General features: G+C 45.3%; 1 protein-coding gene across 1 annotated transcript; it reads left to right on the forward strand.

Annotated features, from left to right (window-relative positions):
- The first annotated feature begins 10,345 nt into the window (after window positions 1-10,345).
- Window positions 10,346-11,329, forward strand: LOC133040015 (olfactory receptor 9S13-like). Its single transcript, XM_061119768.1, has one exon. The coding sequence runs from the start codon at window positions 10,346-10,348 to the stop codon at window positions 11,327-11,329; it is 984 nt and encodes a 327-aa protein (XP_060975751.1).
- Window positions 11,330-17,234: the final 5,905 nt, after the last annotated feature.

Genomic DNA, 17,234 nt, shown 5'->3' on the forward strand with positions numbered 1-17,234 from the left:
CAGCGTGTGATTCCTCAGACTGGGGGTCCATGGGTGTATATTGCCTAAAGGCTTCCATTAGTCTCTCTAGGAAGACTGACAGGCTCTCAGTGGGCTCTTGCCTTACTAAATTTACCTTTGCCAAATTTGTTGGCTTCCTAGCTGCGGCCCGCAGGCCAGCCATTAGAGTCTGGCGGTACACTCAGAGACGCTCCCTACCTTCCACCCACTCAAAATCCCAGTTAGGCCACAACAGAGGAAACCCCTCGTCCACGAGATGAGGCTGGGCGGTTGGTCTCCCATCAACCCCCAGGACCTGTTTCCGAGCCTCTGCCAGAATTCGCTCCCATTCTTCTGTGGTGAAGAGCACGTGCAACAGCTGCTGGCAATCATCCCAGGTGGGGTTATGAGTGAACAAAATGGAATCTAAGAGGTTAATGAGGCCTTGGGGTTTCTCCAAAAAAGGAGGATTTTGGGTTTTCCAATTATATAGATCACTCATGGAAAAGGGCCAGTACTGATAGGCTCACTCTCCGTCCGGGTTAGCTGGTCCCACCCAGACGGGGAGTGCCTGTACAGTAGATGAAGGTAACTCTGAGTCCCCATGATCTTGCTCACCCCTATTTCTTCTATTCCTTCTCTGGGGTTGGGATTCCCTTGTCCCTTCTGATTCATTGGTGGGGGGTGGGGGGGGGGGCTCTTCCCCCCGGGGGCACCTGCAACGGAGGAGGGGCATATGGCGGGGGCCTAATTTCCGTCTCCAAGTCAATCAGATTCCGGTATGAGGATTCCTGCAAGACCAGTTTTGGACCCTTATTCTTCTTGGCTTCCTCTGGGGCAGTGGGAGTTTCCATAACCAGGGCCTGTACATTAGGAGAATCAGGGAGTTTGTGAACAAAAGGTTTTAACCATTTGAGCGGATCTTTTACTAGATCTTGCCAAACCATAACATATGGGACTTGGCTCGGGTGGCCCCAGGGATCAGGAGCCATAACTTTTTCTTTTACCGCCCGAATAATAGAAGGTTGAAAAGTTTCCTCTGGAGGCCATCCAACTTGGAAGGTGGGCCACTCTGCAGAGCAAAAGGTTATTAATTTACTCTTTGTAACTAGTAGGGACAGATCATATGCTCTAGCCCTGACATCCGAGAAATGATCAGTCATGAGAGAGAGTGGGGTGGATTCTCCTTGCCCCATAGCGAGAGTCAGAAGAAAGTCACTGAGAATTACCACCAATAAATCCTATCGGGAGTGGTGGCGGCCAGGAGGTTGGGCTTGTGGTATGCTTCGTGGAACTATTTGAGTGCCTTAGTCGTTGCACGGAAGTTTTCTTGCTGGGGGCGGGCACCCTAAGGGTTTCTAGCCTGTTCTGTGACCCCTTTATCCTTTCACGGGAGTCTTCCAGTGGCAGGCGTCCTATCGGCTCTTAAGTGCCTGTCCCATGCCCACACAGACGGGTTTTTATTTGGCCAGATTCTCGGTTTAGAATACAAGAAAAAAGGAAAGAGTTTCACCCTCTTGGGCTCCCGTTACTGGGGCTGACTTGTTGGGAGGCCTTCAGAATCCGCCAGGGAGTAGCCCTGGCCGGGACTCATCAGTAGCCCCAACAACTGTCTGCCTGTTCACTGAAACTCCCAGAAACAGGAATGAGGCTCCAAGGCTTTATAGGAAGAAGTAGACAACGACACACCAGAGAACAACGAGACAGGAGACAATGCCGGCAGTTATACAGAAAAACATACAGACAGACACACATCGGCCGACAACACAAATCCTCTGGAACAAGGGTCACCTTACCGTATGGCGTCCCCTGTTCCCCAGATTTGAGCTTAGGAGAGGAGGTCTCCTTCCCGCAGAGCTGGCTGCCTCCCAGCGCGCTTGCTGGCCTTGGCCTCATGCCAGCTGGAATGGCCAGTCCGTTCCCTCATGGAAAGCTTTCTCTAACGCCAGACACCTTCCTGCTTCACAGCAGGGCCCCGGATTTACTCTGGTCTTTCTGCGCCAGACACCTTCCTGCTTCTCAGCAGGGCCTCGGATTTACTCTGGTCTTTCTGCACCAGACACCTTCCTGCTTCACAGCAGGGCCTCGGCTTTACTCTGGACTTTTCTAGACCTGCCTGAGCACCGGTGCTATTACCTATCTTTTTTCCCCTTTGTTCCAAAGAGCGTTCTTCCCCGGTCAAGGGATCCCAGATGAGCCCCCAAATGTTCTGCCCATAGTCTGAGTCCCCGGTCGGGAAAGAAGACTCTTCGAAACAATGCAACTCACAATAGGGGAATTTATTACTGACTCGAGCCAGGGCCTCCCGCCCTCACCAGGTGTGTGAGGACAAAAGGCCCCGAGCCCCAGTTCTCTCGGGTATTTATTAGGTCAAAAAAAGCAGCAGGTAGTTGGCGCAATCGGATTGGTTACACAGTGGGTAGTTGGCATAAGCAGATTGGTTACACAGTTGCAAGGTAATTTTTGTTGGCCCAACGTGGGGCTTTCAGCTTTCCCCTGATATGTTCCCTTTTTTCTGGCTAGGCATATGTTGATTGGCTCCAGGAGGCCTGATAATTATGTTACCCCGGGAAACCAGGCCTACTCCTAATCTAGGCTGCCTGCCATGGTGTTAGCCATGACAGCCTCACAACTAACAGAGATCATTCTGTCGTTTTTGAGATTGCATCCAAGTACTGAATTTCAGACTCTTTAGCTGACTATGATGGCTACTCCATTTCTTCTAAGAGATTCTTGCCCACAGTAATAGATATAATATAATGGTCATCTGAGTTAAATTTACCCATACCAGTCCATTTTAGTTCGCTGATTCCTAAAATGTCAATGTTCACTCTTGCCATCTTCTGTTTGACCACTTTTAATTTACCTTGATTCATGGACCTAACATTCCAGGTTCCTATGCTATATTGCTCTTTACAGCATCAGACTTTACTTCCACCACCAGTCACATCCACAACTGGGTGTTGTTTTTTGCTTTGGATCCATCTCTTCATTCTTTCTGGAATTATTTCTCCACCAATCTCCAGTAGCATACCGGGCATCTTCCGACCTGGGGAGTTCATCTTTCAGCGTCCTATCCTTTTGCTTTTTCATACTGTTCATAGGGCTCTCGAGGCAAGAATACTGAAGTGCTTTGCCTTTCCCTTCCCCAGTGGACCACGTTTTGTCAGAACTCTGTGATTGCGGTTTTCATTCTGTCTGCCCTCTGATGGATAATGATAAGAGGCTAATGGAAGCTTCCTGATGGGAGAGACTGACTCAGGGTAAACTGTGTCTTGTTCTGATGGTGGGGCCGTGCTTAGTAAATCTTTAATCCAATTTTCTGTTGATGGATGGGGCTGTGTTCCCTCCCTGTTGTTTGACCTGAGGCCAAACTATGGTGGAGTTAATGAAGATAATGACGACCTCCCTCAAAAGGTCTTGTGCACACACTGCCACATTCAGTGCCCCTGACCCTGCAGCAGGACACCGCCAGCCCACGCCTCCACTGGAGACTCCTGGACACTCACAGGCAAGTCTGGGTCAGTCTCTTGTGGGGCCCCTGTTCCTTTCTCCTGGGTCCTGGTGTGCACAGCCTTCTGTTTGTTCCCTCCAGGAGTCTCCTTTCCCAGTCCTGTGTAAGTTCTGGTGGCTCTATGGTGGGGTTAATGGTGACCTCCTCCAAGAGGGCTTATGCCACACCCAGGTCTGTTGCATCCAGAGCCCCTGCCCCTGCGGCAGGCCACTGCTGACCCATACCTCCGCAGGGGACACTCAGACACAGTTCTGTCTCAGTCTCTGTGGGGTCTCTGGGTCCTGGTGTGCACAAGGTTTGTTTGAGCCCTAAGAGCATCTCTGGGGGGTATGGGGTTTGATTCTAAATGCTATTTTGCCTCTCCTACCATCTTGCTGGGGCTTCTCCTTTGCCCTTGGATGTGGGGTATCTGTTCTTGGTGAGATCCAACATTCTCCTGTTGACAGTTGTTCAGCAGCGAGTTGTAATTTTAGCACATCCTTCTACTCCATCATCTTGAAATAGCCATCAGCTATACTACAACTTAAAAACTATTCATGTAGCAATATCAACTATACTGAAACTTAAAAACTATTTACGTGGCAAGACTCACCTGAGATAATGGACATAAACAAAACACCTTAGATAATGGCTGGTACAGAAGAGACGATTGATGGATAAATATTCATTGTGGCCTGATAAGTGATCATTCCAAAGAGAAATTAAATCTTTAAACTTTGCTCTTTAGTATTTCACCACAGCCAAATATGAATGACCCAGTTTTAAATAGCAATAACAACAATTAAAATAATAATTTAATTACATGGCCAAAGTGTTCTCCTTGTGAGTTTGATGTCAGTAGGAATAGTTTTGGCTTGAATGACTCAGATTTGACAAACAATATCTCTCACGGAAGAGAGAGGGGAGGGGTTTACTGCAAAATCTTTGTTCCAGTTAAGGCAGAAGCTCTCTTGGGCTCCTGTTCAACCACCCCAAGGGCATGATTAACATTGCCCTGAACTCCAGTCACAGCATTCACATTTCTCATCTAGGATAGGAAAAATGAAGTATTCATATTTGTATTTTATGTTTATATATTTATAGAAAGAAATCATCACATCATGTCTACTCATGGAATTCTCCACAATCCAAGATAGATAAATATTTTTACCTAAACGGCACTGTCATTTTGCCCACTCCCAAATCTTGTTCTCCAAAGGCAATCATTATCATGACTCTATAAGTCAATGCTCTGCATTCCTTTTCTTTTATTTATTTTAATTGGAGAATAATTGCTTTACAGCTATCTATTCTTGATTCAGCTTTTACATAATGAACAAATTGATTGGAAATAGAATGCACCATGTCAAAGAATGTCCAAAGGACTTGAGAAAAAAGAAGGAGGATGGGGAGGGAGAGAGGGAGGAGGAGGAGGAAAAGAACCTGAAAAAAATCAAGATTTCTTTTATTGACATCCCAACTGAAACTGCAGTATTGTCAAATATCTAATAGAAAAATAACTAAATTCAACTACCTAAAAATACTTTGAAAACTTGTAAGAAGCCACTGGCAGTAGGAAACACAAATGAAAATAAAAGTCATAGATTTAACACACTATCAAAATGAGAAAGGATGAGGAAAACAGACTCCTACTACTGGTTGTGTTTCTTTCAGTTCAGTTCAGTTCAGTCTCTCAATCATGTCCGACTCTTTGCGACCCCATGGACTGCAGCATGCCAGGCTTCCCTGTCCATCACCAACTCCTGAAGCTTGCTCAAACTCATGTCCATTTTTAAATCCACCTTGAACACCTGGAAGTTCTCAGTTGAGGGGGAAAAAAAAGTGTCTTATACGTCTTTGATTCAGGAATCCACATCTAGATATACACATTAGAGGTGGGGGTGGGGCGTGGCGGGTGGTGGGAAGATCCATTACATACCATACTTTATTGAAAAAAACAAAAAAAAGTAAATTAGCATCTTTCTAAAGAGGTGTTCGCAAGCAGTTAAGCTCTGTTTTCATGTTTAAAGCTATTTTAAATAACTGAACTAGAAAATGGAAGGTTTGGAAAAGGTGATCAAGATCTATACAGAGTACATTTTGACATAAAGTTGGAGAGACATCACACTCCTAAGATAGGGGAGTGAAGGTATATATTGCTGACCTTGCCAGGTGAAAGCAAGCTCCCTCTACACCCTCCTGTGTCAGGAACCAGGACCACCACAACTAATTAACACACAGTTGGTGACTCATAACAATTGGAATTTACTCTCTTGCCGGTCTGGAGGAATGATGTCCAAAATGACGTTTTCAGGATGATCTGCTGCCCTCGAAATCTCTAGGAAAATTCTTCCTTGCCTCTGCCTGGCTTCTGGAGGCTCCTTGGCACTCCTTCCCTGCTGCCGCATCACTCCAACCTCTGCCCAGTCTTTACATGCCCACCACCCTGTGTCTCATCTCTGTACCATTTCCTCTTCCTAGAAGGACACCAGTCTTTGGATGTGGGGCCCACCTAATGCAGCATGGGGCTTCCCACGTGGCTTAGTGGTAAAGAATCTGCCTGCAATGTAGGGAGATGTGGATTTGATCCCTGGGTCAGGAAGATACCCTGGAGATGGAAATACCCCCTCAAGTATTCTTGCCTGGGAAATTCCATGGACAGAGGAGCAGACGGGGCTACAGTTCATGGGGTCACAAAAGAGTCGGACACAACTGAGCAACTAAACAACAATCCAGCATGACCTCCTTCTAAGTAATTCACTTGAAAACACCTTAGTTCAGTGATATTCTATGTGTTTCAAGAAAATTTATATTCTGCAGTTGCTGATTATAGTGTTCTATCTATGCCCAGTAGGTGCCTTTAGCTAATAATTTGAACCAGTTCTAACATATGACTACAATTTTCCTGCTTCTTTTGTTAGCTATTGAGTGAGATAAATATCAACAATGCTGGGTGTTTTTCATTTCTTTTTAACTCTGTCAGCTTCTACTATGTAAATTTTTAATCATATTACTCATATAAAATTTAAACTTCTCAGATATGCACTTGGATTGAACATTTTCATTAATACTTATCCCTTTATAAGCATTTTTTCTCCTGTAATCCTTTTTGTCTAATGATTATTGAGATATAGCAGCCTTGCACTTTTTTTAGAATATTTATTATACTACTTTTTCAGCTTACTTTCATACTTTCTATATTTTAATATTATGCATATATCACCTTTATACTTTGATTAGGGATTTCTGTCCAGAATTAAAATTTTTTGTTTGAATAGATACATTTACTCAACCTGCACTGAAGGAAGGGCCACAATGTGACTTAGAGAGGGCTGTGTTGTTTCCACGGGCACAGAGTCCTGCACATCACTCTTCATCACACCAACACACCAGGATGAAGCAGAGGAGGAAGGAAGGCTGTGGGTCAGGAGGTCACACCTGCAGTCCTGGGGAGGCCTTTCCAAAGAGGGCCACTGGGTCACTCTAAATTAACTTGCTTCTCATTGGATGAACCCCAGTACTCTGGAGGGATATCAGGCTTCCTGACTCCTCCGTTTGGGCTGAGATATATCAGAGGAAGTTTTGCCACAGGACTTCATCTTCCTGGGACCCAGGGAGTTGGGAGGCCCAGTGCACTCAGAGGCCAAGTAACAGCTAATTGGCCCTTTGAGGCCAAGAGTCCCAGCTGCACCACGCGGAGAGCATCTTCCCAGCAGAGTGACCTAAAGATGGAGATGTCATGAATACTAGCCAGCTCAGGGACAGAACAAAGAGGAACAGGTGAGTTGAGTCTACCCCACCTCCTGCTTGTACCAAGACTAAAGACGCAAGCGTTTCCTGCATCAGGAACTTGGAGCACTTGGCCTGCCTCTCACTGTGACCCCAGGTGCCTTTCTCTGAAACCTCCCCAATCACACTTCACTACACAGGAAGCTAGACCTGAACAGGGTGGAAGGTCCTCTGTACCAACTCATTACCATCAGCACAGACCTGGGTCAGGAGCCCTGTTGACCCTGGGAGCAAAAGGGCCTTGGTGAGTCATGCCCCTTCTGACATCACAGGAGCAGTTCAGTCATCACTTAGCAGGGTGTGGGTCAGCATCACTGACAGATGAGTCCTGGGAGCCTGAAGCCTGATCAACACTCTCCCCCCGCCCCTCCACCCCACGCCACCCACCTACTACTATGAGCCAGGGTCGGTTATGGCAAGGTCCAAAATTTCAAGAGAGTAGAAATAATAAGGGGTCTCATATAAATGCAGGCTTTAATCTAATGCCTGAGATTCTATATTTCTGACAATCTCCAGTTGATGCTGGTGCTGTAGGTGTAACAAGTTTACCTGAAGGACTCAAGCATAGTTAATACAAATGGAGGCTTGCGGACAACAGTAGACTTTTTGCTTTATCTGGCAAGGTACATTTCAGGCTCAAATCACAAGCAGGTTTACTGAAGCAGCAACCATAGGCCCATTGAGTCATTTCAATAAGCCAAGGCAATGTGTGAGTTTGTTTTTTCAGAAACCAAGCTTGGTTTCTGAAATAAACTTGTCAATCTCTACTCATGGGCTTCCTCAGACATCCTAGGCATCACTGTCATGATGACCAAAGGCCCCTGAGGTGGACAAACTGAAAACAGAACAGAAACCCCAGGGGACATAGAAGCAAGTCAGCCAGCCTGCGGTGATGGGGAAAAGATGGTCAGTGTGGTCACGGTGAATCTACTGTGTGTATGGCCAGGGAGTAAACAGAATGGACAGCAAAAGCTTGGCCATGATGAATGCGACTGTTTGCACAGGACAGGGGTGGGAGGCCAGGGTGGGTGGCCATGGAGGGTAAGGCAGACCACCAACTCTGCTCTTAGCACCAGCTTCAAATGCATATTACACTGAACCTTGCCTGAGCATCCAGGTCAGACTGTCCCCTCTGCCGTCATGTGAGAGTTGGAGTCAAGTCTGCCAGAAGAGGAAAACTGGACAACCTACATGGTCATCCACCTTCTCTTTTGTTGGAAAGAATGAACTCTCTCAGACCACCTTCTAAGAAAACTTAAGGTTGAGAGGGAACTAGAGGGTCATCACTCCTCTATAGGTATCACTGACCACCCATCCTCTGCCCATGCACAGCCACTCCCAGGCCAGCACTGTGATGCTGCAGATATGACCTCTAGAAAACATGAAAGAGCTCTAAAATTGACTTCCACCCTCTTACTAATCCTCTTCGCCTTCCTGGGAGGCACTATGGCTCTGTATCAACCTTCCTTCACCACTCCTTCTCATTTAGGATGGATCTTCCCCCAACCATTCCTCTGGCCATCACAGAACTGGTTCCCATGTCCCACATGAGTGAAGTGGTCAGCTCTGCTCAGGACAGATAAGGGAGTGCTAGGCTGTGACAGGGACAGGAAGAAGCACCTTATGGAAGATCCAAAAGATGCAGATGTGACAGTGTTGAAAGTGAAGGTATCAGTTGCTGAGTCGTGTCTGAGTCTTCGTGACCCCATAGACTGTAGCCTGCCAGGCTCCTCTGTCCATGGAATTCTCCAGGCAAGAATGCTGGAGTGGGTAGACATTCCCTTCTCCAGGGGATCTTCCAAAACCAGGGATTGTACTCAGGTCTCCTACATTGCAGGCAGATTCCTTACCCTCTGAGCCACCGATGTTAATGGTTACCAGTGTTCAAAGTAATCAAGCCTTCATGGTGTGCCAAGGAGCCAGATGCATGGAGTAAGGACAGAGAGATGACATACCCATGTGGTGAATGTGTTAAAGTGTCTGTCTTGCTGCATCTGTAGCCATGAAGCTGGGCTGTCCCCTGTCCATAGATTGTCCAGTATCTGGACATTGCAAGGAAGAACCTTTAAAATATCAAGGATGCAGAGATCTCTAACGATGATTGCCATCAAGGCCCCAGCTCAGGGACGAAGATGCCAAGTTGGATCTCAGGGCCTGCAGGAGAGACAGGCAAGGTGCCAGACTAGCCTGGTGAGGGCAGGGCCCTGATGTGCTGGTAGACCAGCCTGGAGATAGAACTGTCATCAAATAACATCCTGATGGCACGAAGTGTTCAACAATTTCTGAAATTAAAGAATGAGTTAAAAAAAGGAAAGTGAAGTCGCTCAGTCATGTCCGACTCTTTGCGATCCCAAGGACTGTAGCCTACCAGGCTCCTCTGCCCATGGGATTTTCCAGATAAGAGTACTGGAGTGGGTTGCCATTTCCTTCAGGGGCGAAAATACAGGATAAGATACCAGAGAAGGTTCAGAAATGGCACAGCTCAGAATCAAACCCATGGGAAGGGAGAACATGTCCTTTAAAGCAAGGACAAGGAGATGGAAGCCAGTCTTACACAGTAGACTCTCAGCTCAACATGACCCTTGGAACCATCTCGTAGCAAACACTCAGAGGCTTCCCACAGAGTGAGTGTTTCAAGCATACTTTGTTGCTGTTTAGTGGCTTGGTTGCATCCGACTCTTTGTGACCCCATGACTGTGAATCTCCAAGCTCTTCTGTCCATGAGTTTTCCCAGGCAAGAATACTGGAGTGGGTTGCCATTTCTTCTCCAGGAGATCTTCCCAACCCAGGGATCGAACCCAAGTTTCCTGCATTGCAAGCAGATTCTTTGCCTCTCAGCCACCAGGGAAACCCTCCAAGCACACTTAGATATTAGTAAATCAGAGGAAATGTTTGCCATTTCAGGTCAGTCTGAGTTCATCAAGAGACAAACAGGGCAGCTGGTGGTCTGTTGGTCAGTGGGCTGTGAGGCCCTGAAGGGTTTCTGTTTTCCAAGAGAGTGTTCCCTTGTGACTTTGACCTGCTCCCTCACGCTGCATTTCACCTGCTCTCTGCTGTCTGCCGCTTGTGGCTCAGCTGAGAGCTATGTCACCCCAAGGCGATGGAAACCTCTCAGAGATGCCTCTTCAGGAGTTCGTGCTGGATGGATTTGCGGGTGGCCCGCAGACCCAGGCCCTGCTCTTCACCCTGTTCCTGGCCCTGTACGTGGTGGCCGTCCTGGGGAACCTCACCATGATCATGGTCATCACCCTGGATGCCCGTCTGCACTCCCCAATGTACTTCTTCCTCAAGAACCTCTCCTTCCTGGACTTGTGCTACTCATCTGTCATCGCCCCCAAGGCCCTGGCTGACTTCCTGTCAAGTTTATCCTCCAAGTTTATCACTTTTGAGGGATGTATCATTCAATTTTTCTTTTTCTCCCTACTGGGCACCACTGAGGCATTCCTCCTGGCTGTGATGGCCTATGACCGCTTCGTGGCCGTCTGCAGCCCCCTGCGCTACCCCATCTCCATGCGCCCCTCGGTCTGTGCCCGCCTGGTGCTGGGCTCCTACTGTGGGGGCTGCCTCAACTCCATCCTGCAGACCAGCTTCACATTCAGCCTCCCATTCTGCAGCTCCAATCACATCGACCACTTCTTCTGTGATGTGCTGCCTCTGCTCAAGCTTGCCTGTGCTGAGACTACCATCAATAAGCTGGTCATGTTTGCCATCTGTGGCCTCATCATTGTGGGCACCACACTCGTGGTCCTCATCTCCTACAGCTACATCACAGGGACCATCCTGAGGATGCGCTCAGGAGGAGGGAGACACAAGCTCTTCTCCACCTGTGGCTCCCACATGACAGCCGTGTCCCTCTTTTATGGGACTGTCTTTGTCATGTATGCCCAGCCAGGAGCTGTGGAGTCCATGGAGCAGGGCAAGGTGGTCTCTGTCTTCTACACCCTGGTCATCCCTATGCTCAACCCCCTCATCTACAGTCTGAGAAACAAGGATGTGAAGGATGCCCTGTGGAGACTGGGGCAGAAACACACAGCCATGTGGAGGATGGCCAGAGAGACAGGGTCTTGAGAGCAGAACAAGATGGCTTCATGGAAGGGACTGGATTTGGTTTGAGAAATTCATCCCCTATTTATCTATTTCACTGTTTCATCCAGTGTTACATTCTACTCTTTATGAAGCACATGATGTTCCACAAACTGCAAGTGGGAGAAATAAAGATAGATAAGGCATCTTCATTCCCACTAGAGAACTAATGACTCACATTATCCAAGACCTTAATCTTGAAATTTGCGTAACACAGTGGGCAGAGTGATTAGCAGAGGGTCTTTGAAACAGCATGCATGTCCCAAGTTCAACTTCCTCTGGTGAAGGTATTAAACGACACAAACTCTGATGCCTCTCTTTTCCCTTCATTTCTAAATCTATGTAAATATGTGCTCAGCAATCTCCCTGGACCACCTAGAAGAGGGGCCTAGGACACTCGGCCTTGTCCCTTTCTTGGTGATAGCCTGGGTCACCAGAGCCAATTAAGAGTTAGGAAGACCATGCTTCCCTTCAATCCTGCATGTGGCTGTTCTTCCACCTCCCCCTTCTGTTCACTGATGCCGCCACCCAACAAGGCAGCAGGGAGCACCCGTGCCCCTGCTTCAGAGGCTCCCAGTGCTCCCTCTCCAGGGTTCTCCCCTCAGACAGCAGCTGGGAGCCCCAGGGAGTCAGCGTGGGTACCCAAACTTCAACTGACACTTTATACCACCCAGGCTGGCAGGTGACAGTTTCCCATTTGTGATCCTTCATCAGCACAGATATCTCTGAATAAAGATGAAGGTCCGGGTAGCTGCAGCAGAGAGCAGGGGAGGAAAGGGAAGGTGTACTTTATTGGAGAGACCATAGGTCCTTGCTCTCTCTCTCTCACTCCCTGGGAACCTGGTCCCTTAACCTTGAGCTGCACGTTCAGAGCTTCATCGTCATGCTCCATGAAACTCAACACACAGTCTGGATTCAGAACCCAATGGCCTCCTTATGGTGTCTTACTTTGGAAGAGTCATCCACCCCCATGGTCACTACCAGGAGGTTGTCCTCCGGACACAAGGGTGGCTGGTCCCCAGTAGGGTCAGTGGGGATGGGCCCTGCCTCTCTGGTCACAGCTCTCCATCTTCTCTCTTGGCTCGGGAGGACCGTGGGGAGGGGCTCACACCCTGTCATCAGGCTGCTGCTCACCGTTGCTCATTTGGGATCTACTCAGAGGCCTCTACCAGATTCTTGTTCCTATTGTCTCATATTTGAGCTCCAATCTTAATTCTAAGTCTTCCATAGATTACTGTATTCTCTTGATATAATGCTGCAATTCTTTGAAAAGTTCCCCCAGTTTTCAGCAGCAAAATGACATGTTTTATTATTGTTTCATGCTATATTATTCTATCTCCTATTTTCCTTTCTTCCTCTCTTTTGTCTCCTCTCTTCCTCCTTCCCTTCCCTTTCTTTCTTTCTTCCTTCTTTTTTTTCTTTCCTCCCTTTCTAATCTCTCTCTTTACCTCACCTATCTCTCTCTTTCATTTTATTGTTTGACATTCCATGAAATTTCAGAATTATCTTAGGTCTTCTACCATCTTAATTTAAATTTCTTTTTTTCTTTTCATTGATTTTTATTAGTTGGAGGCTAATTACTTTATAATATTGTAGTGGGTTTTGCCATACATTGACATGAATCAGCCATGGATTTACATGTGTTCCCCATTCCGATCCCCCCTCCCATCTCCTTCTCCATCTCATCCCTCTGGGTCTTCCCAGGGCACCAGCCCCAAGCACTTGTCTCACACATCCAACCTGGGCAGGCGATCTGTTTCACCCTTGATAGTATACTTGTTTCAATGCTATTCTCTCAGCACATCCCACCCTCGCCTTCTCCCACAGAGTCCAAAAGTCTGTTCTGTACATCTGTGTCTCTTTTTCTGTTTTGCATATAGGGTTATCATTACCATCTTTTTAAATTCCATATATATGCATTAGTATACTGTATTGGTCTTTATCTTTCTGGCTTACTTCACTCTGTATGATGAGCTACAGTTTCATCCATCTCATTAGAACTGATTCAAATGAATTCAGCAGATAAATGGATAAGGAAGCTATGGCATATATATATACAATGGAATATTACTCAGCCATTAAAAAGAATTCATTTAACTTAAATTTCTAAAGGAAATAGAAAAACGCAATCTTTTTATACAAGTGTATATTTCTCATCATACATGCAATCTGATGGTGCCAACAGTATAATATCAGTAGTTCTTAGTAGAGCAACATTAATTTTCACTTTCAAATAAATCAGGAAAACAAGTTAAATATTAGATAAAATAGAAATTGCCCTATACTGTGGAAGAAAATTATTTTTAAAACCCTGTAAGTTGGCTTTACTCTATGTAAACCTATGTTTCAGACTGTAATGAAGGGAATTATACAGTGTTAGAAGGGGTTTATCTTTTTGTTCATCCTGTATAATACTTTGCAAGCTGCTGACACGTACTTGGTTCTTTGTTCACATCTAATGCTGGTGTATAACTTGAGTTCACTGTTAAGTAGACACTGAACTCCAAAATGTACATGATACAGCTCCAGTTTGCTTGTTGTGTTTCAGTGGAAAATAAACACATCACATTTCAACACAAAATACATTGTAGTTTTGATGCTGATCTTATAGTAAAGTTTAGAAGTTTCTACCTATTAATGTAAAAATCAATTGTTGTAACTAATTTTGAGTGTAGTCCAGTCGTGTTAGCATACTCACCTCACTGTGTATCAGATCTCCAGAACTTTATTATCTTGCAAACCTGAAACTTCATCCCCCTAAATAATAACTCCCTGTTTCCCCCTTACCTTCACCCCTGGAAGTCACAATTCTACTTTCTGTCTCCACAAACGTGACTTCTTTAGATGCCCCAGGTAAGTAAAGCACACAGTATTTGTCTTTTTGTGTCTGGTTGCTTCATTTAACATAGAATCCTCAAGGTTTACCCACAGTGCAGCATGTGACAGAATTTCAATCATTTTCAGGACTGAATGGTAATCCATCACATGTGTATACAACTTTTGGCTTATCTGTTCATCCACCTAGGAACACGTGGGTTACCTCCACATTTTGGCTATGTTGAAGAACATGCTATGTAAATGGGCATGCAAATATCTCAGAGAGACTGCCTTTTTTCTTTCTTTTCTTTTTTTGGTATATATTCAGATGTTTGATTGTATCATATGGTTATCTTTTCTCACTTTGAGGGAAATCTTATATGACTTTTCTAAGTGGCTATATTATTTTGCTTCCTTCCAACAGTGCAAAACTGTTCCATTTTATCCACATAATAGTCAACATATGTTCTTTTCTTTTTCATTTGAGCCATCATAAATGATAGTGAAGTATTATCTCTGTTGCTTTTATTTCCCTAACAATTAGTGATTTTGAGCATTTTCTCAAGTATAACGGCAATCTATGGATCATCTTTTAGAGAAATAGCTTCAACTATTAAGGTTGGTGCAAAAGTAATTGTGATTTTGCATTGTTGAACTTGCCAGTTTATATTGGAATACATTCTTAAATAAATGTGGTTATATTATACATCATTTCAATGCATGCTTCTCACTATATTTTTTGCTAATGTCATTACTTGCTGTGTATTTTATATTTATTTTAGATTAGGGAAGTGATGTTAGACAAAAAGTAAATCTGAGTGATTTTCTCATTCGAGTTCAAAATTGGTAGTAAAGCAGCAGAGACAGCTCGCAACACCAATAACGCATTTGGCCCAGGAATTGCTAATGAACATACAGTGCAGTGGTGGTTCAAGAAGTTTTGCAAAGGAGATGAGAGCCTTGAAGTTGAGGGGGACGGTGGCTGGCCATCCGAAGATGACAACAACCAATTGAGAGGACCATCAAAGCTTATCCTCTTACAACCACACAAGAAGTTGCTGAAGAACTCATTGTCAACCATTCTGTGGTCATTTGGCATTTGAAGCAAATTGGAAAGATGAAAAAGCTCAGTCAGTGGGGTGCCTCATGAGCTGATTGCAAATCAAAAAAATCATTGTCTTGAAATGTCATCTTCTCTTATTCTATGCAACAACAAAAAAACCATTTCTTGATCAGATTGTGATTTGTGGGAGTGTATGGAGAAAGTAACACGGAAACATACATTACCATATGTAAAATAGATAGCCAGTGGGAATTTTCTGTATGACTCAAGGAACTCAAACCAGGACTAGGTAACAGCCTAGTGGAAGGTCGCTGCTGTGAGTGAAGGACGCTGGGATTATTGGCCTCTGTGGGAGAGGAATTCAATGTGGGACCAGTGACAAGTCTTCACTGATCAGAGTTTTTGTGTAACAAAGTTTTATTAAAGTATAAGAGAGATAGAGAAAGCTTCTGACTGACATCAGAAGGAGACAGAAAGAGTGTCCCCTTGCTAGTTTTTAGCAAGGAGCTATATACCTACTAGCAAGCTGCTAATTAGAGAAAGGAAATGCCTCAGAACTTAGAGTTGCACCAGACCCCTCACCCACAACATGCATTTTGAGACAGCATTGGCACAAGATGAGTCATCCTGGGCCATGAAACAACTGACATAAATCTTGAAGAAAGGCAGATTTCCAAGAAAATATATAGTTCATTAACATAACTTAAGAAAGTTTTTCCATGAGAAAAACACATTGGTTAGCACAAGGTTTGAGATAAGTTAAGTTCAGTCAGAACCAGGTGCTGTCATGACAACAGAGAAAAGTTAAAAAAAAAAAAAAAAAAGTCGTGGTCCAGGCATGGGTTGGAAAAGAACTTCCAGACATGAGACAAAATGAGGGGAAAATAAAGTTTATTAGAGTGGGAGATGTTGTTAGAACAGCAGGCCAGCTCAAATGAGATTCAACGTTGAACAGGGGTCCTTAGTTCAACTTAATACCCAGGGTACAAGGAGTGGGATACAGGGTTTGTGGGTCATTTGCTGATTGGATGAGGCACGTATATGGGGTTGGGGGAAGAGTAAGGCAAATACCTTCTCCCTGTGTGGGGTAGGAGGGGAGACAGGTTACACTTCTCAGGAGGACCTGAAATCCGTTAATAGTTACAACATGGGGGAGGGAAAGATGATAAGGGTCTGGTTTTTCCATTCCTTCATTCCAAGACCCTCCTTGGTCTTATCTGCTCTTTAGTCCCTGGGTCACCACATTCCTCCCTCTCTTTATTTTTAGGGCCAAGTCTTTGGCCCCTGTTGATACCCTGCTCATATCTAACTATCTACCTATTTCACTTTTCAGTCCTTTGGGAACACAGTCTCAGGGGAAAGAGGGCAATGACTGCTCTGACTTCTTCAGGCTGTAGGGGCATCATGGGGCTCTGGGTTCCCTTTGTCTGCTCTCTGTCAGGGTGCATTTATGGAGGGAGATGAAAGTCCATGGAGTGATAAGGTGACTTGTTTCAGTGTTGTCCAGGTGTTGGTCAGGGAATAGTCTTGTCGTACTACCACTTGGAGATTTGTTGTATTCTAGAAGAAATAACCTTAACAAGAAAGTTAAAGGTACACGGCCCAAAGATTAATAGAGGTAGAAAAGCTGCTCAGGGGCTAGCCAGGAGAACCAGGACCAGATATTTGTTCATGAAGTTAGTGTTTCTCTAAGTACAAGATGATGCAAGAATTTGGGCTCATAAATCTTTACCTGAAAACATCTGACTCTCTGAAGGCCGGTTCTTCTGGGTTTTTCCCATAGCACAGAGTGCCTTATTTCTGATCTCCACCCTGAACTCCTTTTGGGGGTGTTGAAGGTCAGCAGCTTGTAGTGGTCATGATGAAATCTTTGTAGAAGAAGCTGGCAAGTGCCAATTTCCAGTCAGCAGGGTCCCTTCATAGCCACATATTTGACCATGCTCTGGGGGCATTTCATGGCTGTTGTGTCCCACGGTGCTGGGAAGGCTCATTCCCAGGTCTAGGGAAGAT

Source organism: Dama dama, chromosome 20 (assembly GCF_033118175.1).
Source record: "Dama dama isolate Ldn47 chromosome 20, ASM3311817v1, whole genome shotgun sequence".
Classification (NCBI taxonomy): domain Eukaryota; kingdom Metazoa; phylum Chordata; class Mammalia; order Artiodactyla; family Cervidae; genus Dama; species Dama dama.